Source organism: Vipera ursinii, assembly GCF_947247035.1.
Source record: "Vipera ursinii genome assembly, chromosome: Z".
Taxonomy (NCBI): Eukaryota; Metazoa; Chordata; class Lepidosauria; order Squamata; family Viperidae; genus Vipera; species Vipera ursinii.
The window spans coordinates 33,358,209-33,379,488 of NC_139517.1; the positions used below are offsets into that span (position 1 = coordinate 33,358,209).

A 21,280-nucleotide genomic window follows, 5' to 3' on the forward strand; every position below is an offset into this window, starting at 1 on the left:
GAAGCTGCAGCGCCAGACTCTGAACCTGATGAGTGACTGTAGTTTAAGATATCTACAAACAGGCAGCTTGGAAAAGTCTCTGGGTAAATAATTTTTCTTTTAATCCAAAAATCAGTAGCACGTCCCGCCGGACCAGTTTGGGAAGGTTTCGGTACTGAATATAGTCTGTTGGCGCCACCTGGCGTCGCTCTCACTCACTGACTCTCTCTCTCTCTCTTTTAAAAAAGACTTTTTGCAACTTCCGGCCAGATCCCAGGGTAATTCAGTTTGATGGTCAACGTGGCCAAGTATTTCCCTCGCCTATTGCCCGGGCCGTGATAGATCCAGAAAGCCCGAAGAAAGCATAGGGTCCAGAGTTGAAGGGATCTCCGGTGAGTTGAAAGCGCTAGAGAGGAATTGGGGCTGGAAGAAAACGTAGTCAAGAAGCCGTGGGTGGTGCAGAAGGGGCGGGAGCACACGCGGACGGGAAACGACTTTTGTAATGCTTCGTTGCTTTATCTTAGTCGTTTGTATTGGTATGAGTGGAATGGAGAGGGGAGTCTCCTAATAAACAAGAACCATTATTTCAAAAGTAGATGAATGGAGCGGATTGTTCATTAGTTGCAAAAAAAAAGGAAGGGAACTGAAAGTCCAAAAAGTACGATTGCAGGACACGTACACCTGAGATTCATTAAATCACTTGTGATCCAATTCACTCTGTTCTCGCGGGACTCCGGACCGAAAAATAACCACGTGACCTGAGTTTGCGCACGACAGTAGGCTAAACTGGTTGGTTGGTAGCTCTGTTTATGGTGCGAAGGCAGCTTGACAGCGGTAAAATGTCAAAAGGAGGGCTGGATTATCGCTGCAGGTTAACTTTAAGGAGAGACCTTAAAGGGGATCTGCGCTGAACAAAGGAGGTGCGTCGCATTGCAAAGGAAGATTTGCTACAATATCTAGGCATATTCTCCACAAGGAAAGAGATAGAGGGAATTTTTATTTTTGCACCTCAAAGTGGGGATTGTTGCTGTTGATGCAGTGCACAAAATCTAAGATGCCCAAGGAGTAGGAGATCGTAGCAGGAGAATAAAGAAAGGCCAAAAAGAAAGATTGGACAAATATATAATTTATCCCTGATATTAAAGGAAGAAATTGTGCCAAATCCTATTTAGAAAGGTGGTTTTAAAGAGCATTCAAAAGGAAATACCCGACATATGTATTCATATTATCTCATCTATATTCTTTAGTTTAAAGCTCTGTAGGAATGTAATGAAAACTACGTGGCATAGATAAAACAACCCAGTAATACCCATTTTTAAAAATCCTTTCATATAGAAAACTTTTCGTACATTGTCGTTTGGAACATGTTAGGTTTACAGGTTAAGGACAATTGTGGCCAATTAATTCATGATTTCAAGAAGTTTAAGAAGAATTGAATCCTTACTAAAAAAGATCCTGTTTATTTAGACTGCTTTTTTGGATGGATATGTAGCTGCTCTAAGTGTAGAATGAGTTGCAAGAAGCCAGCTAGAGGTTCATCTTCATTGTCTCTAGTCACTAGAGACGGGCCGCGGCAGCTTTCCCAAGAAGCGGGGCCGCTGCCCGTTCGTGCAGAGGTACGGAGACCTGCCGACGTTTGGGGAGGTTTGGGGAGGTGCGCGCGCACCTCTCGGAATAGGTAGCGGCCCCGCTTCTTGGGAAAGCTGCCACGGCCCGTCTGCAAAGCTGCCGCTTTCGGCAGCTTTGCAGACGGGCCGCAGCAGCTTTCCCAAGAAGCGGGGCCGCTGCCCGTTCGCGCGGAGGTACGGAAACCTGCCGATGTTTGGGGAGGTTTGGGGAGGTGCGTGCGCACCTACGGTTGTTCGGAGAGCTGCACGTGCACCTCTCGGAATGGGTAGCGGCGCCGCTTCTTGCGAAAGCTGCCGCAGCACGTTTGCAGGCTGCCGAAAGCGGCAGCTTTGCAGACGGGCCGTCACCGTCGCGCAACCGGGAACCGGTTCCATCACACATAAAAAAAAGGCAACCACGCGCGTCCGCGCATGCGCAAGAAAAACCCATTTTGCGCATGCGCAAAACTTTTGTGCATGCGCGTGCATGGACGCACGCACGCAGCTCCCACTTTTTTTTATGTGTGATGGAACCGGTTCCCAGTGGCTCTTTTCCTTTTTCGGGTTGCCGACCCCTGCTCTAGTGTGATATAAAAGTATTTTACTCACCATTTTTGAGTAACATGTCATGATGTCACGTCCATCTAATTCTAGTCTAGAGGCCATTGTCAATTGTTCTGTTTTGGTAGTGATGGTTTCCTTCTTCTCTCAAACAAAACAAGGTATTTAAATATCTGGAGCCAATCAGTTAGTTTTGATTACATTTTTATTGATTGTGGAATGAGAGATGATCTCCTGTAATATAGGGGAAAAGATTTTTGTTAAAAAAAACAGAAAATGAAAATTGCAACATTCAACCTTCTCTTTCTAGTTTTACACAGATACAATGGCCAGCCTTCACCCCGCTGTACCATCTTCCTGCGACTGCTTTGTCTCACTTCCCCCATCCTCTTTTGCCAAAGAGATCATTTTTGGCAAGAATTCAGATCGGCCAAAAGATGAAGTTCAGGAGGTTGTCTATTTTCCAGCTGGATGTCATGTCAAAGGGACAAAGGTTCAGGTGAGTTGAGATCTGTCACTGGAGAGAAGGTTGGTTGGAAAGGGTATTCGAACCTCATTGGCTAGGTGCAGGAATTCAAATAAAAAAAATGGCTCACAACCTTTTAGTTCATTCACCATGGACTGACATGCTTGTCAATTTTGATGCATGAAATCTCCAAATAAGGTAAGGGCACAACACATTCCAAATGTGATCAAGGAAAAAAATAATAATGAGATCCATCCAAAGCAGTCTTGTAGGAAAACACACCCATCCTGAGAGGAAAGTTGTGTTTAAATAGAAGGAAAGTATTTTTGTTTCCAAAGATAGTACCCCTGTAAAGTAGCTCTTGCTCTTTCCTTGTATTTTTTTTAATCACAGTAAGTAGCTGTTTGCCTAATCACGTAAAAAGACTAAAGGCATCCTCAGATTAGCATGGCTCTTCATGACATATTTTGTGACATTTATGAGGTTTTCATGACCTGAGAAAAGTTTGTAATTTCATTCTTCCTAGTGGGACTTTGTCTTACATGTTATGGTAAATCAGGCTTGGAGATAGAGCAAGAATTAAACCTCCAGAATTCTGATGTATGTGGCTTGTCTTTCTCCACAGTGTACATATATCGAAGTGGATCAGGTAGAAAAGACACATGCAGTGATCCTGAGTCGCCCTGCCTGGCTGTGGGGAGCTGAAATGGGTGCCAATGAACATGGTGTCTGCATTGGCAATGAAGGTGTGTGGAGTCGAGAGCCAGTTGGGGAGGAGGAAGCCTTACTGGGCATGGATCTTGTCAGGTAGGAAGCAATGTGATGTATTGCGTGACTTGTAGAACCCACACCCAACACCTGCATATTTTCTGCCTCTCTGTAGCTGTATCATTTAGGCTCTTTGCCACAATGCTGCATCGTCACTGAGCATTATGAGTTAATATTGCCTTTGCTTCTGGCCTCCTGTCAAGTTAGCATCAGAACTAAATTGCTTTATTACTGATGAGATAGGAAGACAGACTCAGGCAAAGGCCACATTCGTACATTAACCATGATTTCTGAACTGAGTTTGAACTGTAAGTTCAGAAGAATAAGTTTGTATTTGTGGGTCAATTTCCCATCTTTTCTTCTCCTTCAGGCAAATTATTTTGCCATTTGGCCTTTCAGTAGAATAAGTATTTTAACTAGCTGCATCCTCTTAACAACTACTGTATATTGTGATTTTTTTCTCAAAATTTGAAATGTTTGCACTAAACCTAAAAGATTGGGGCATGGGGAAGTGGCAGGCTAGCAGTGCATTTATGATTGCCAAGTATATTCCTGCATACCACAAGTATGCCTCTTGCTTCCTTAAGAATTGAGGTTTTCAAGCATCTGAAACAAACTATAACATTTGGCTTGTTCTTTCCCTTCTCTAAATTTGATTCTAAAATGTATGGATTTTCTTTAACTTTATGTCCCGCATAAGCACCTCCCTGTGTTCCTGGATTGAGAAACTTTGCTTGACCTCACTCATGCTTTAGTTACCTCCTGGTTGGGCTATTCCATCATCTTCTATATGGGTTGTCTGAAGATCTTTCTGGAAGCTGCAGTTGGCCCAGAATGCAGGGTGTAGATAGTTATGGATACAGTTGAGTATGTCCACGTAATGTCACTATTTGTCAGGTGCAATTCAAGGTGCGGAGTTTCATCTATAAAATTTTACGTGGCACAAGATGAGTTTTAGTATTGCCTTCCTTCATTTATTTTTGCCTGTCTGTAGGCTGACACCATCCCACATGCTTAATAGGATAGGTACACTTTAGGTCCTTTCCTCAAAGCAATGTCATCTGATGAGGATATAAAAAAACTCAAGAGCAGTGACATGCCTAATGGATCCCCAGAGGTTCCAGGCGGCGCTGGGGTCCCCACCTGCCTCCCTTGCTCACAGCTCGGCAGATGCCTTAGTGGAAGCCTGGGAAAGGGCGGCCACTGAGGCTCTTGACCGAGTTGTACTCCTGCGGCCCCTGACCCGGTGCAGATCCCGTCGAGCCCCATGGTTCTCCGTGCAGCTCCGGGAGATGAAGCGTCGGAGACGGGGCCTAGAGAGCGGTTGGAGATCCAGCCGATCCGAATCTGATCGATTGCGACTAAGAACCTACACTAGGTCTTATCTCGCTGCGATAAGGGAGGCGAGGTCTAACCACTTCGCCACCCTTATCGCGTCTGCAGATAATCGCCCGGCCGCCCTGTTTAGGGTGACTCGCTCCCTCCTGAATCAGGAGGTGAGGGAGGATCCCTTGCAGGGTCGTGCCGAGGAGTTTAACCAGCATCTGTCGGACAAAATCGCTCGGATTCGGATCGGTCTGGATTCTGACTGGGCAGAGTCTGTCGAGCAGGACACGGGTGGTCTTGTCGATATCACCTGGGAGGAGTTTGATTCTGTGACTCCGGAGGAAGTGGACAGGATCATGGGGAGGCTGAGCACCACCACATGTTTATTGGACCCGTGCCCTTCCTGGCTGGTCTATGCAGCCCGGGAGAGGACACGCAGTTGGTTCCAGGCAGTTATATCGGCTTCTTTGAGTGAGGGTAGCTTCCCCGCTGTCTTGAAAGAGGCGGTGGTGAGGCCTCTCCTCAAGAAGCCTGCCTTGGACCCAGCTGTATTGAACAACTTTCGTCCTGTCTCCAACCTTCGCTTTCTTGCGAAGGTTGTTGAGAGTGTGGTGGCACATCAGCTCCCTCTGGTCCTGGATGAAGCGGATTATCTAGACCCGTACCAATCGGGTTTCAGACCCGGGTACAGCACGGAGACGGCATTGGTCACGCTGGTGAATGATCTCTGGAGGGCCCGGGACAGGGGGCATTCCTCTGTTCTGGTCCTATTAGACCTCTCAGCGGCTTTCGATACCATCGACCATGGTATCTTGCTGCGGCGTCTTAGGGGATTGGGAGTGGGAGGCACGGTTTTACAGTGGTTCTCCTCCTATCTCCAGGGACGCTCGCAGTCGGTGTTGGCAGGAGGGCAGAGGTCGACCGCGAGGTCTCTCATTTGTGGAGTTCCTCAGGGGTCGGTCCTCTCGCCTCTCCTGTTCAACATCTATATGAAACCGCTGGGTGAGATCATTCGTGGTTTTGGAGTTGGGTATCTTCAGTATGCTGATGATACCCAGCTTTTCTTTTCGACCCCAAACCACCCCAGTGATGCCCTCACCATGATGTCCCGTTGCCTGGAGGCGGTTCGGGTCTGGATGGGGAGGAACAGACTTCAACTCAACCCCGACAAGACCGAGTGGCTTTGCATACCTTCATCCCGGGTTTATTCGGACATTCCATCTCTTTCTATGGGGGGCGAATTATTACCCCCCGTAGATAGGGCTCGCAACTTGGGAGTCCTCCTAGATTCACGGCTCACCCTGGAAGACCACATAGGAGCTGTGACTAGGGGGGCTTTCGCCCAGGTTCGCCTGGTGCGCCAGTTGCGGCCCTATCTAAGCCGGGATGATCTATGCACAGTCACTCACGCGCTCGTGACCTCTCGACTAGACTACTGCAACGCTCTCTACATGGGGATGCCCTTGAGGACCACCCGGAAGCTCCAACTGGCACAGAATGCAGCCGCGAGAGTTGTGTTGGGAGTTTCCCGATACTCCCATGTTACACCTCTGCTCCCTGAGCTGCATTGGTTGCCAGTTGTCTTCCGGGTGAGATTCAAGGTACTAGTCATGGTGTTTAAAGCCCTACATGGCAGGGGTCCGGAGTACCTCAGGGAACACCTGCTGCCGGCGTCAACTTCCCTCCGCCCTGTGCGTTCCCACAGAGAGGGCCTCCTCAGGGTGCCACCGGTCAGAGAATGTAGATTGGTGGCCCCCAGGGGGAGGTCTTTCTCTGTGGGCGCCCTGGAGCTATGGAATCAGTTACCGGTTGAGCTCCGGACGGCGCCCGATCTTCGCTCCTTTCGCCGCGACCTGAAAACATACCTGTTCGAACAAGCCGGCCTGGCCTGAGGGGGGATTGGTGGGGTTTTTTAGTATCATTTTATTGGGGTTTTATTAATGTATTTATTGTTTTTTATGGGCATGTATTTAATTACTTTTTAATTTTTGTAGCTTTGTGTTTTATTCTTGCCCTGTACACCGCCCTGAGTCCTTCGGGAGAAGGGCGGTATAGAAATATTAATAATAAATAAATAATAAATAATAATACAGGTAGTCCTCAACTTACAACCATTTCTTTGAAGACCATTCAAAGTTCCAACAGCAATGAAAAAAGTGAGTTATGGCCATTTTTCATACTTACAACCATTGTAGCATCCCCATGGTCACTTGATCAAAATTCAGATGCTTGACAACTGCCATGTATGTATGATAATCACGGGGTCCCAGGGTCATGTGAACATCTTTTGAAACCTTATGACAAGCACAGTCAATGGGGAAGCCAGATTCAGTTAACCATGTTACTAAAGTAACAACCGCAGTGGTTTTATTAACAACTTTGCAAGAAAGGTCAGAAAATGGGGCATGCTCACTTAACAACTGTCTTGCTAGCAACGGAAATTTTGGGCTTGATTTGTGGTCTTTAAGTTGAGGACTAACCGTATTCCTTCCTCCTGTTTTCCCCAATAACTCTGTAAGGTGAGTTGAGGTGAGAAAAAGTTACCTGCCCAAAAATCATCTAGCCAGTTTTTATGCCTAAGAAGGTCTAGAACTCAGAGCCTCCTGGCTTCTATATAGAAGTATTTTTATTAAACGTTTTAATTACAATAGCAAAAATAATACAAACAAAAAAGAAATAGGAAAAAAGAATAAGAAGTGCAAGAAAGAAAAAAAGAAAAGGAAAAACTCAAGAAAGCGACTTATTCATCAGGTGAAGTATAACCAATTTTACTGTCTCTCCACATCTTAGTTAACAGATTTAAAAGTCTTCACCCATAACTCAACTAGGCAGGTCAAATAAACAGCATCTTTTCAAAACTGGACATACCCACAGTCCAAAGAGAGCTCTGAAGTGATCACATTATTTAAAAAAAATAAAACTCATCATTCCATAGCTCTTCATTGTAAGCAAATCCAATATCCAACATCCTTACCAATTTAGATGTCAGAAGTCCGGAATGAACCTCCCAATATAGCATGCCGCATTTTAAGTCTGATCAAATAACTTTATGTTCCTTCCTTTTGTATAAAATTATCTTGTTCCTTAATTCATTCAAATGATTATTGACCTTTGAATTCCTTCAAAACTTCAACAAGCCTCCTTAAGAATCCAGTAAGTAAGACATTCAAATTACTCTCTTGAATTAGCATTTTTATTTCTTAATTTTTAGAGCCTCATTCAATTTTTGGGGGGATATCCAGTGAAAGATTCTTGTTTATTTTGTTGTTCACAATTATGTCAGATAAGTTCTGTTCCAAATATTTTTCTGTAGTAGCATCTATTGGTATAACAGTTTCTTCTGGGAACAGAATATTCAAAAAGCACACAATATACTGATATGTTGAAGTCAGATCAAAGTCCTTCAACAATTCCTCCACAAAGTCTCAAATGCCATTATAATTGTTTATCTTGTTACATATCCAATATTGAAAATATTTTTTCTTTCCCATGAAAATGCATTTATTCTTTAAAATTTATTTCAAAATCTTAATATTAAGGATTGAAGGTACTCACTCAGTATTTCCAGTCTTGTCATTTTGAAAGTATTTTACTTCTTTAAAGCAGTTAAGCACTTTCCAAAGATGGTTAGCAAAGGAAGTGCAAATTTAGTGTCCTTTGAAGTCTCTCATTGCGGCTGGAGCAAGAATGGCAAATTCAGCGTCCTTTGCAGCTTCCTCATGAAGAGCAACTGTGTGGAGAGAAATGTGTACAGATTTCTTTCTTTCTTTCTTTCTTTCTTTCTTTCTTTCTTTCTTTCTTTCTTTCTTTCTTTCTTTTTTTCTTCCATCCTTCCTTTCCTTTTCCCTTCCTTCCTTCCTTCCTTCCTTCCTTCCTTCCTTCCTTCCTTCCTTCCTTCCTTCCTTCCTTCCTTCTTCAGAGAGGGTTGAAAGTCTTGATCTACTTATTGGCTTCTTATTCTCAGCTGCAGTTGTCAGCTCTGTCAGTCCTTTTGTAGAGCTGTCTTTCATCTGCCATTTTTCCCCAGTCTCCAGGTTTCTAGGCCACACTTTATCCACTGTACTAAACTGGCTTTCCATTAATTGTTATGATTTTAATTGTAACTGTAACTATTCAGAATTGCAACAGTTTGCATCCATCCACATTTCCTTAGTTAATTTCAATTTGATTTAATTGATTTTAGACTAGCAACTAACCAAACTTAGTTGAGTTTTCCAAAACCAAAGTAGAATCAACTCTGATTTGTTCTCAGATAAAGGTCCACTAAGAAATCCGAGGCTGTAGGCCAGGGCTTTTCAACCAGTGGTATGGGTACCACCTGTGGTACATTGGCAACTGGCAGGTGGTACGCGACCATCCTAGAAATGTAGTAGTGGGGGAGGGAAATGAGCTGAACCGGTAGCAGCACTGCACAAGCCTGAGCAAGAGATGGCTGGAGTTTCAGGGCTTTCAAGGTTCAGCGGAAGCGCCAGGATCAGTGCCAGACTCCAGCTGGAGCTTGGCGCTGATCCCGGCGCTTTTGCTGAGCCCAGAAGAAGCGCCAATCAGCTGGAATGTTGCAGCATTTCCAGGGTCTTGTGATTTACCTTCAGATGCTTGGCAACTGATTCATATTTATGATGGTCACAGTGTCCCAGGGTCATGTGAAGTGACCAAAACCTGCTGCAACCACCCACCAGAGGGGGGCAAAAATAAAAAACAAACACCACCCCACCCCCGCTGCCAATCCTCAACAGAAATGCTGACAACAGTGAAAACCTTAGACAGGAGGAAGAGCACCGCCAGGTGAACAGGCAGGTGTCCTACTTGGCTGTGGCTTGGGGGGCACGTTTTTCAGTGCCATTGTAACTTTGAACAGTCACTAACCGAACTGTTGTAAGTTGAGGTCTATCTGTACTTCATCACTTTTTTCTTTTCTTTTTTTTTTTCATCAAGTTTTTGACACCTTGCTAGGTGACTGGTAGTACTCGGATGTTGCCATATCCTAAAAGTGGTACAATGGGTGAAAAGGTTGAAAAGCCCTGCTGTAGGCTAAGGGAATTTTCTTTAAAAAATATATATCGAGAAACAAGGCAGAGCAAACTTGACAAGAAACCCTATAGCTATATCCATGATGTCACCAAGAGCTAATTCCAATTTGAAGAAGTCTCTAATCTGACTAAAGCCAAATGGGTTTTGGAAGCTATTTTATGATGTAGGGTTGCTATAGAATGCAGGGAATCGTGTATATTCCTCAGCAATGTGAACTAGGAAAAGATTATGATACTGTTGCTGCCTTAATCTATTGAACAAATTTATATCCCATTGACATTCTATCATGGAACTATCTTCCTCCTTCCCCCCAAAGACCCTTTATCATATACATTGAAGTAATAGGTTGCTTTTTAAAAAGTATAAATTAATATATTAATTAAGCAGTTGATAAACACATTTGAGATATTGATAGCAATGAGTGCTATATTTCAGACTGGGTCTGGAGAGGGGCAGTAGTGCCAGTGAAGCAGTCCAAGTTATAACAGCCCTTTTGGAAAGCTATGGTCAAGGAGGCAGCTGCAAGGAGACACCAACTCCTTTTGTCTACCATAATACCTTCCTCCTGGCGGACCGTACTGAAGCCTGGGTGTTGGAAACAGCGGGACAGTTTTGGGTGGCTCAGAGGATCCAAGGTGGGCATTTGGTTTACCTGTTTTTTAAATAAAGAATGTACTATGACACGTCAGAAGGGTGCAAAGGATTTTGAGTTTAAAATATGATATTTCAATCTCATCAGGAGTATCCTTATCTTGTTCTAACTTTATTAAGAATGATTTGAACGCCAAACAGCTCCATTTTGATTTGGAACACATGGTTCAACCTTGAATTATTTTAAGTGTTTTAAGTGTTGAACATTTCCAGTAAGGTTAGAAAGCAGAAATGTACAAACCCCATCCACCACCTTATTTGACCTGAAACAAATATAAATTTAATAATGACATCAAAGAAAAACTATTTTGACTATACCTTCTTGCTTATGTGTCAGTAAGTTTCACTTCATTCAGTGGCCTTATTTCTGAGTAACCATGCATAAATTTAGGTTGTAAAATTTATGCCTGCTCTTTGCCCAAACTGGCTTTTTCTACTATAATTTGGCATTCATTTCCTAGGTTAAAACATTTTTCCTGGGCCATGGGACTTTTTAAATCCTCAACAAGCTTCTTGAAAATTGAGAATCGTGCAGAACCCTGCTTATGCAGTCCCGGGGCTCAATCTGACAGAATTACAAACATTCCTCAGCACAGTTGTCAAATTTGTACTGTGACTTCCTGCATTTCAAGAAGGAAAATTATTTAAGATTTAAAACCTAAGGGAAAATCCAAATACCCCTTCACACAGAGACAAAAAAAAATCCTGCTTTGCCCATCTATGAGATGTCATCTGTCCATTTCTTATCCTCATTCTACTTCAATCCCTTCCAAGGTTTACTTCTGTATTCCATTAACAAAAAGTTAAGCTCCTCAGTTGAAAACATGTTTTTATGAGTTGCCTGGCAAGCTACCATAAAGATAAATTAAGATTCCTGTCTTTTTTTATCAGTTATCTCCTCCTTTGATTATAAAGGAATGCCGTGTGTTGGATCTTCCCTGGGAGATTCCAATATTTGTAAGAATGCTCTTCCAAGAATTAGCATTGATTGATCTATATCCTTCATAAATATTTTTCTGCTTTTTTTGGGCCTTTCTGTTATTTGAACCTGAGATTTCAAAATGGTAGAATATAATGGAAAACAACTTTTCCTATCCATATAAGCTGCTTAGACATTTCTTCAGGCTGTAATCCAAAATGTTATTGGAGTCCAGCTGTCATTAGCTTTACAGATTGCTGATCTGGAAGATCAGGGAATGGCATTTATAGGTAGTCCTCAATTTATGATCATTTGTTTAACAACGGTTTGAAGTTACAGTGGCCTCACAAAAAGTGACTCACCATCTGACCTCAAAATTTCGACTGCCAGATACTTTCCTCCATGGTCACTTGGTCACAGTTTGGGTGCTTGACAATCCGTTCACATTTAATGGTTGCAGAGGCATGCAGTCATGTGATTGCGATTTTCAACCTTCCCACCGGATGTGGTGAAAGCAGTCCAGATTCCCAAGTGGGAGGGGCTGCATTCCAGAGGATCTAGAGACAGCAAAGTTTAGATAGCTAGTTGGGAGAAAGAAGGTCAAAACAGCTCCTCCCTAGAAATTCTCAGGGAGATCTTTAATACTGCAAATACTTTGCTTTAATTTGGCAAGATTTCTGTCTATAGTTGAGAAACAATAAAGGAAACTACTTAGAAGAAACTCAGCATGTCTTTCTTCATTTTTGAAGCTAACAAGCAAAATCATTTGGGGAAGCCTGATTTGCTTAATGACCATGGTACAAATGTTGTAAAATTAGGTCCAGTCACATGATGACTTGCTCAACAAGTGCATCACTTAGTAACTGGAATTCCAGTCCCAAGCATGGTCATAAGTCAAGGTCTACATTCCAAGTGAGGCTATTGAAAAAAATGAAAAATGCCATGGAGCCCTAGTAGTACCGTTTAGCATTTTCAGGCTGACTCTGTCCACAGCCTGGAGTTCAATCTTGACAGGACTCAATATGCATACTCTGTAAACTGCTTAGAGAGAACTGTAAAGCACTGTGAAGCGGTAAATAGATCTAAGTGCTATTGCTATTTCTTCTGTGTGACATGAGGAGAAAAGAGAATGCCTTTTCTAAAGAAGGCTGTCAGAAGTTCTCATATAAGAAAGACTATGCCAGCAGTAGACCAAATTCTAATATTTTAGTAAACAGTATTATCTTTCCTCCAACCACACAGAAGGGGCCAGGAACATTTCCAACCAGTTAACTATTGGTACCGACATTGCCAGTGAACATATGAGTCTAAGACAACATGCTCAAGAGCAAGGATGGTGGAATGGTCAAGGAGAGTTCAATTTCACAGAAGTATTTTCACTGATCCATCAGCCTGTCCGCATGGAGGCAGCCAAAGCTCGGTATTGTGCTGGCCAAAAGCTGCTGCATCAATACTCAGGTGGGCTTTCAAAAGATACGAAGAAAAGGGCATTGGAGGTCAAACTCATATGGAAATGGGGATCTGAAGGAATGGTATCCTGCGGCTTAGGGATTTCTTCAAGAAACCGTTCCCAAGCTTGCCCTCCAATTCTTCAGCTCCTAGAATACTGATTGAATCAGTCTAGGTCAGACATGTCAAACACAAGGCCCGGGGACCAGATCCGGCCCGCAAAGTGGTTTCATGTGGCCCACGAAGGCATCCTGGAAACAGTGAGGGAACGGCCCCCACTGCCTTGGCCCTGGCCCAGAGACCCTCCTTCTGCCAGAGACCCTCAGATCTGTCCCACTTCTGCCCAGGCCCCCATAGGCACCCTTGATGCGAACGATGTAGAGCTGGCCACGCCCACCCAGTAGGCCATACGCACTCTTAACCACGCCCACCCAGTAGGCCATGCCCACCCTGGCCACACCCACCCGGCCCCCTGAGGGCAACCGCAATGCTGATTCGGCCCTCAATGAAATTGAGTTTGACACCCCTGAGATAGGTGGTTCAAAGGGAGTTTCTGGTACTCTCCAAATGTGTGAGATTTCAGAGAATTCCCAGCATAACAAATTCTTGGAATTGAAGTTCAACACATCTGATGGGCACCACATTAATGGAAAAGTGTTTTAGCATCATCTAAATCACTCAATCCCAGTTTAGCAGAAATGTGCTATACCGGTATAATGCAGAGCAGCTTTTTCTAATTTGTATCTTCCAGCTTCTATTTTCAACATTGGCTACTGTGACTTCTGGGAGTTAAAATCTTATGCGTTTGGATATAATGTGAAGTCCATTGCAACTGGAGGGTTGTGTTTTTGGGGTTTTTTTTTGCAAATTGTGTCCCACCCATCTGTCTGCTTTCTTCAAAGCCTTCATGAATTGTTCTCCAAATCTACCATGGTGCCTTTAATAATGGTACCTTCTTTTCAGGGTACCTATAAATTTTAACAAATGTAAAAAAATATTTAAAAAATTAAAGGGATGGGACAATTGGTGTTCTTTCTCCTTTGATATTCATGTAACATTCTTTATCGTTGTAGGACAGATTACTGCTGAGACAATTATGTCCATCTTAAGTGACAAAGCCAGTGGGATCTGTGTTGATTCTGAAGGTTTCTGTACCACAGGAAGTATGGTATCCGTCCTCCCTCAAGATCCCCTTCTACCTTGTGTCCATTTTTTCACTGCCACTCCAGATCCTTCTAGGTGAGCAGCAGTTTTGTTTAATGAGTCTCCAACTGCACACATAGGGCAAAGCCAGTCTTTCCTTCTATTTACAAGATGTAAAAAAAAATGTTGCCATTACTACATAAATTCTGTTGCCATCACTGCAAATTATTTTTCTGTCTTGGTAGCAAAGCTAACAGGTGAGGCTCTTCCTTCTGTTTTAATATGGTGCAAATTAAGGAAAGTAATTAGTGGATAAGGAAGACTTTGTTCCCTTCCATCTCATGTCACCAACTAGTGGGAACAACGGTCCTTCTGTTTAACATGGAGTAATCTGGAGATGGGTGAGCATAGTCATGTACTTAATGTGGCCATCGGTCAATGTGTCCAACTTAACAGTTTGTACTCATGGAGATGTTCTGTACCTGTTATTTATCTGGCTATTTGTAGTATTAAGCTTATACTCTTCTGAATGAGCATTAAACACGTGTCCAAAAATAGCCTGGCTGACAGGTTACACCCATGAGCACCGGATGAAGCAGGAGTAAGCAGCAGTGAGCAAGCTCTGTTTTCAAGCACTCTTGCATGGGAATGGCAGTGAATGATAGTGGCTTGCAGCATCCAGAACCAGCCTGTAGAATAGTAAAAAAACAAAAAAAAAATTCCCCACCCCCAAATAAAAAGAACAGTAAAAAGCCGAACTATATAAAATACTTTATTGATAGAGGCAGACAAAAGCTATAATGGACTCATTGGGAACAAAGCCAGCAATGCACACCTGGCAGACCCCAGGTTTTTTGTTTTGTATTTTTTGCCCCCGTTTAAATTGTTCTTCTATGCAGCACAGCACTGGCACTATCTCTTAAGAGAGCTAGCCCTCTGTTTTTTAAATCCATGTTTTCGAAAGAGTTCTTAATAATACTTAACCTGTGTATATTAAGAGGTTGCATGAAGCCCAGCAAATGCTTTGGAAAGTGCTGGTCAGAAAATACATAGGCAAATCCTGATATCCATAGAAGGCAGTTCCCCCAAATGGGTGAGGGCAAGAGAGTTATTGCTCTAATAACCTGAAGTGGCCAGAAGAAGATGGGCAGATCCCCGTCTCCCATCTGTCAATGAAAAATTATGCCATGAGAAAAGGAGAATGCTATTTTATATGCATTTAATATGTATTGATTTTATGGGCATGATGTTTAATGGCTTTTTAATTTTTGTATTCGATTTTTATTGTGTATTGCCCTGTTCACCGCCCTGAGTCCTTTGGGAGAAGGGCGGTATAGAAATCAAATTATTAAATTATTATAATTGGAACAACATTTATCTGCGACCATGGTGAGCTGAAGATGACATAACGTCAGCATGTTATATAAAACTACAGGAAGTCCTCAACTTACAACAGTGCATTTAGTGAGTGTTCAAAGTTACATCAATGAAAAAAGTGACTTATGACTGTTTTTCACACTTAACAACTGTTGCAGCATCTCCATAGTCACATGATCAAAATTCAGATGCTTGGCACCTGGCTCATATTTGTGATGGTTTTCATGTTCAGGGCTCATGTGATCACGTTTTCTGACCTGATAAGCAAGTCAATGGAGAAGCCAGTTTCACTTAACAACCGTGTTACTAATTTACCAACGGAAGTGATTTACTTAACTGTGGCAAGAAAAGTTGTAAAATGGGGCAAAACTCACTTAACAAATGTTTCACTTAGTAACAGAAATTTTGGGCTCAATTATGGTCGTACGTTGAGGACTATCTGTAGTTGCTGAGATACCTTTGTGACTTTGTTAATGTCAGACATCTCATAGCAATTAGGACTGGAAACAATGCATCTAAGAAATGAATCTCTCTGAGCTCAGATGTGTAAGATTTATTATTTATTATTTTATTTATTTATTTATTTTAATTCCATTTATATCCCACCCTTCTCCGAAGACTCAGGGCGGCTTACAAGCTTAGCAGTAGCCTTCATTCTATGTATATGCCTGCTTATTAGGGCTTTCACACACACCCCAAGCGGCATTATTACAAAGTCAGCTTAATTGCCCCCGGAAAAAAGGACAGCACACAAATTTGAGCAAGTATTTTTACTTTCAAATGAGACATGTTTCCAAAGGCAATTTAAAGCAGCTAGTGTCTAACTTTCTTTCTTGTGCTTTCTTGATGCAATGAAGCAGATGCCAGCTCTTTTGATGCACCCATGGATTGTTTTGAAAATGTTGTTAACCTTATCACTGTGTAAAACAGTAACCTGAGAACGACCCTAAATCTCTTCTTACCAACCTCAGCTTTTCATAACAGTCCCCTTGAAGTTACAATAGATGCAAAATATGTAGCATGTTCTTCATTATTTCTAGCTTAAGTTGAAAGGAATAAGGCAAATGTAGGAGCAGATGCTGTTCACCTTTTCTAGCCTTAAGCCATTTTTTTATGTTCTTCAGATTGCATGCTGCACGTGTGTGAAAAAGAGCGACTATCTTTCATTTGAAGTTTGAGTTACATAACTCGAGTCATACACTGTAACTCAAGGACTGGCTGGATTGTACTGCTGTTAGTCTTTTTGCCCCCTGTTCTTGATGCTTTAGGGATTTTAAATTAAATTAATAAGAGTGCCTGATTTTTGAATATCACACTAATGACTTCATTTTTCTCTTCGTGGCAGGTCTATCTTCAAACCATTTGTCTTTGTTCCCAATGTTACTCCCTTCCCTCAGGTGAAATCACCAAGTTTTGGTGAAAAAGACCCCATTAGGGAGACTCCAAGATTTCAAAGTCAAGTGGACCGTCGACACCATCTCTACAAGCAACATCAATTAGCCTTGGAAATCATGGATTCTAATCAGGTGAATTTCCATTTATTTCCTGCAGACCTCATAGCTTTAAATTATCAGGCTTTGCCTCTCCTAGAAGCTACTATAGATTGAGTTGACAGGCATTCAGAAGTTAGCTAGAGTGAAAAGGTAAGAGCTGTTGGGTTGTGAAACAGGGCCCTGGAATGCTCCTCTATTGGGTACATTTAAGCATCATGGTTTGTAGAACTAGCGTTGAGCTTTGACCAAATGATCTTTTACAATTCCATCTTTGTTTTTGATAATTTGCTTCAAATAGCTTGGAGAATTGATATGGAAGTCCTGGTGGAACGTGTGTGGACCTCTTTATACTGTAGTTGCCTTCAAGACTAACAAATTTAGTTTGACATAAGTAATCTGATATTTTAGTTGCAACAGCCAATCCACAGACACAAGCCTTTTGCCCGTGGTGTTAGGATAACATGATAGCTGTTTCCAGAGAACTGTTCACATACTACTGCCTCTAGCTCATTGTCCACTTACAGCTGAAGCTGCTCTTAAATGGCTTTAGGCACTATTGAGAAATTTAAAAGGAACCATCTCTGAAATTGCTCCCTTTTCTCTTAAATACCTAAAAACCCTATGTTTCCATTAGAAAATACCACCAGCTAAACTGATCAGGAAAAGCTAAATAAGTTTTTCCCCTCTTTTATTTATTATTTATTTATTTATTAAATTTGTATACCGCCCTTCTCCCGAAGGACTCTTGATAAAGTTCTGAACATTAGACCAGGAGGGAATACATGAGAAACGTAGAAGTAGAGATGATGATGAATTAAAGTAAGCTTTATAATTTGCTATTATTGCTTTTCCTTCTAATGTCTATTATTTTTAGTTTGTTTACCTTCCATTCTGTTGTTTTCTGTGTTTCACCTTGAGACTTTAAATTAGTATGAATGAGGATTTGGCCCCACTCCCTGTAGCATATTGCATTCTCCTGACATTTTCCCCCAGCTTTTAGGTTTTGGAGTTCATCTACTTCAATTTTCATCAGGCAAAGCAATGCTGTAATTAAAATCAGCATCTTATGAGTCTCTGTTCATATACCATCCTTTCTGTCCTTCATTCCCAGCTTGAGCAGCAGAAACTAAAGGAGGCTATGAAAACATTTCAGCAGCAAGTTCTTGAACGTGTGAAAAATGTGTCAACAGGCTCTGTCACTGTGAAACCCCAAGAGTTGGCTGGCCTTTTTTGCAATTCTGTGGATGCAGAACTCAAAATGTATGGGTGATGTAGACTTAATGGCCAGGTGGGTTTAGTTTTAATCCTTGCACTATTGACAGATTGTCTAAAATTTTTTTTCTTCTTTTAGGGTACGCCTATAAAGGGTTCTGAGCTAGTCTAAAAACAGATCATGATCTCAGCAGGAGTAGAGTTGAATTTATTTCTTCTCTTAGTTGCATAGATGAAACTGGAGCAAAGCTAGGGTTTCTTTATTTTATGAATTTTTGTTTCCTTACTGAAAGGAATATTTGTTTTCAGATGACTCTCAACTCTTGAGCTTTAGGGTGAGGTGACTTCTGTTCCTATTCTCAACTCTGCAATGAACCTGAATGAAGCCATTTTGGCTCATTTTCGGTTGCCACCAGACTGGGAGGAGAGTGGTGGTATTTTTGTGCTAGTCTAAACAATTTTCTGTACTGTGGGAACCAAGGTCATTTCTGTTCATTAGGTTGGGGGCTGAGGCTAATGTTAGAAAGAACGCCAAATTATTCTATTGGGGAACATAGTTGATTGCATAGTACTGGGGTGGGAAGCTTAACTTTGTAATACTGTAACTGTTTGGAGAAACTTTAGTTTTGATTTCACTTGACCATGCCAATACTTATAGCCAATAAACATTAAGCCTTGTAGTTCTGTTCTAGTTGGTCTCATCTATCAGAACTAACATTATTCCGTTGCCACAATCAGTGTCACAAGTTGAACTAGGGGCCAGGCGCTCACACAGTCTATTGAGCCAGATAACCCTTTGACAAACCGAACTTAGGGAAGAGCTAAAAACATGCTTGGTTCCAGGTGAATAAGACCCTACTGACCCAATGGGATGGTTTAGCCTGGAAGGGCTCTAAATTGTACCTCCCTAATACCCTCAGAGTTCAGGCACTTCAGTGCAGTCACGATGCCAAGCAAGCCTGCCACTTTGGGTTTCTAAAGACATTGCATTTGGTCTGGAGGCAATTTTGGTGGCCGGGGATAAAAAAGGATATTGAAAGCTACGTAAAAACTGTGCCACTTGTGCTGCCATGAAAAAAGTGACTGTGATTGGTGCAGCATTTAGCAGACCCCTCTCAACTCTGGGAGGAGATAGCTATTGAATTTATTGTTGCGTTACTGGAAAGTAGGGGAAATATGGTAATATTGACTGTCATTGATCTCTTTTCAAAGCAGGCTCATTTTATAGCCTGCTCAGGACTCTCCTCTGCAAAGAGGTTAACCAAGATGTTTCTGAAATATATATACTGCCTCCACGGTACTCCAAAGACAATTATATCAGACAGGGGAGTTCAATTTACTGCGAGGCTTTGGAGAGACTTTCTCAAGCTAATTGGGTCTACTCAAGGACTTTTGATGGCTTTTCATCTGAGCACAAACGGATCAGCTGAACAAGCTAACACAGTGGTGGAACAATACATCAGATGCTACGGTGACTAACAACAGACTGACTAGGCTAACCACCTGCCTTTTGCTGAAGTGGCTTACAATAATACCGTGCACAGCAGTACTAGACTTACTCCATTTAAAATAGCCACCGGCAGAGAGTTCGTTCCTATGCCTGAATACCCCCAAGATCCACCTTCCTCACAAACTTTAGATCAGTGAGTGACATCATGGCAGACTGTTTGGACTAATGTTAAAAAGGCTCTAACACAAATCGCAAAAACTTACAAGGAACAGGCCAATAAGAAGCGTCCCTCTCAGGGTGGGGGAGAAATTCTTTCAACAAAATATTTAAGACTTAAATAACCTAGCAAGAAATTGGGACCGAAATTTCTTTGTTCTTCTTTTCCTGTAGTTAGGTTTATAAATCCTGTGACAGTGGAGTTAAAACTTCCTCACTTGTTGGGGAAATTTTATCCTGTTTTTCATTGTAATTTTTTTAAATCCCATTTATATCCCGCCCTTCTCTGAAGACTCAGGGTGGCTTACAATCTAAGAAGCACAAATCAATGTGCTTAGCAATAGCCTTCATTCTATGTATATGCCTGCTTATTTGGGGGGGGCCCAAGTGGCATTTTTACAAAGTCAGCTTATTACCCCCAACTATCTGGGTTCTCATTTTACCTACCTCGGAAGGATGGAAGGCTGAGTCAACCTTGAGCCTGGTGGGACTGGAACCTGCACTAATTGCAGGCAGCTAGTGTTACTTAAGGAGGTTACTTAATTTGCTAAAACCTCTCAGAGAGTCATCATTAAGACCAATTCCTAAGAAAGCACTTGGTCCTCTTTTGGTTGAGGGGAAACTCATTATGAAATTAAACAAATCCTTGACTAGGTTATACAAGGGGAAATTACAGTACTTAGTACAGTGGAAGGGATATCCCTTGTCAGAGGCAACCTGGTGAAAAGAACATATGTCAACGTTTTACGATAAGCATCCTCAAAAAACTCTGCAACGAACCTGAATGAAGCCATTTTGGCTCGTTTTCAGTTGCCACCAGACAGGGAGGTGGCATTTTTGTGTTAGCCTAAACAATTCTCTGTCCTGTGGGAACCAAGGTCATTTCTGTTTGTTAGATTGGGTGCTAAGCCTAATGTTAAAAAGCCCGCCAAATTATTCTGAGGAACATAGTTGATTGATAGTACTGGAATGGGAAGTTTAACTATGTAATACTGTAACTGTTTGGAGGGAACTTTAGTCTTGGTTTGATTGTGCTGATACTTTGTAGCCAATAAACATGTTCTTAAAGGAAAACTTAAGCCTTGTAGTTCTGTTCTAGTTGGTCTAATCTATCGGAACCACTTACGTTTATTTACATTTATTTAAACATATCATGTGTCAACTTTAGAATGATCATCTCTGCAGCTATTTTTTCCTTCTCAATTCTAGCTGACACGTAGCATGGAGAGAAAGGGGTTGCCAGGTGTTGCACTAGACCAGGGGTAGGCAACCTCGGCTCTTTTATGACTCATGGACTTCAAGTCCCAGAATTCCTGAGTCAGCTATGCTGACTCAGGAAGTCTGGGACTTGAAGTCCATGAGTCATAAAAGAGCCGAAGTTGCCTACCCCTGCACTAGACAAAACAGACTTTCTCTCTCAGACTTTCTCTCATGGGAACCAAAGTCATTTGCTGCTCCTGAGACTGCGGGCTGGGCATTTCATGAAAAGCCCGCCAACAAGCTGTATGCTTGCATAGCCTTAGGGGTGGAATTTTTAAACTTTATATTGGGGAATTGTTATGCATCTCTTCAGACTTGGTTTCACTTTTGAAGTGCTGATACTTTGTATCAATAAACTTGTTCTTTGAAGAA

At 42.2% G+C, this 21,280-nt stretch overlaps 1 protein-coding gene across 4 annotated transcripts; it reads left to right on the plus strand.

Moving 5' to 3' along the window:
* The first annotated feature begins 228 nt into the window (after positions 1 to 228).
* Positions 229 to 20,382, plus strand: SCRN2 (secernin 2). Of its 4 annotated transcripts, none has more exons than XM_083378136.1 (9): positions 229 to 371; positions 2,458 to 2,646; positions 3,239 to 3,420; positions 10,174 to 10,373; positions 12,551 to 12,766; positions 13,831 to 13,996; positions 16,623 to 16,803; positions 17,882 to 18,058; positions 19,195 to 20,382. In XM_083378136.1, the coding sequence occupies exons 2-8, from the start codon at positions 2,473 to 2,475 to the stop codon at positions 18,038 to 18,040; spliced, it is 1,278 nt and encodes a 425-aa protein (XP_083234262.1). In that variant the 5' UTR covers positions 229 to 371; positions 2,458 to 2,472; the 3' UTR covers positions 18,041 to 18,058; positions 19,195 to 20,382. The 4 variants fall into 4 exon arrangements, with proteins under 4 accessions (XP_083234262.1, XP_083234261.1, XP_083234259.1 ...); XM_083378135.1 differs by having other exon boundaries at positions 19,198 to 20,382; XM_083378133.1 differs by lacking the exon at positions 19,195 to 20,382 and having other exon boundaries at positions 17,882 to 18,914.
* Positions 20,383 to 21,280: the final 898 nt, after the last annotated feature.

Bases quoted from the DNA above. Each gene is read 5' to 3' on its own strand.
- SCRN2 (XM_083378136.1), top strand. From the start codon at position 2,473: ATGGCCAGCCTTCACCCCGCTGTACCATCTTCCTGCGACTGCTTTGTC. The intron at 2,647-3,238 runs GTGAGTTGAGAT...CTTTCTCCACAG, and splicing joins TCAAAGGGACAAAGGTTCAG to TGTACATATATCGAAGTGGA. The intron at 13,997-16,622 runs GTGAGCAGCAGT...TCTTCGTGGCAG, and splicing joins GCCACTCCAGATCCTTCTAG to GTCTATCTTCAAACCATTTG.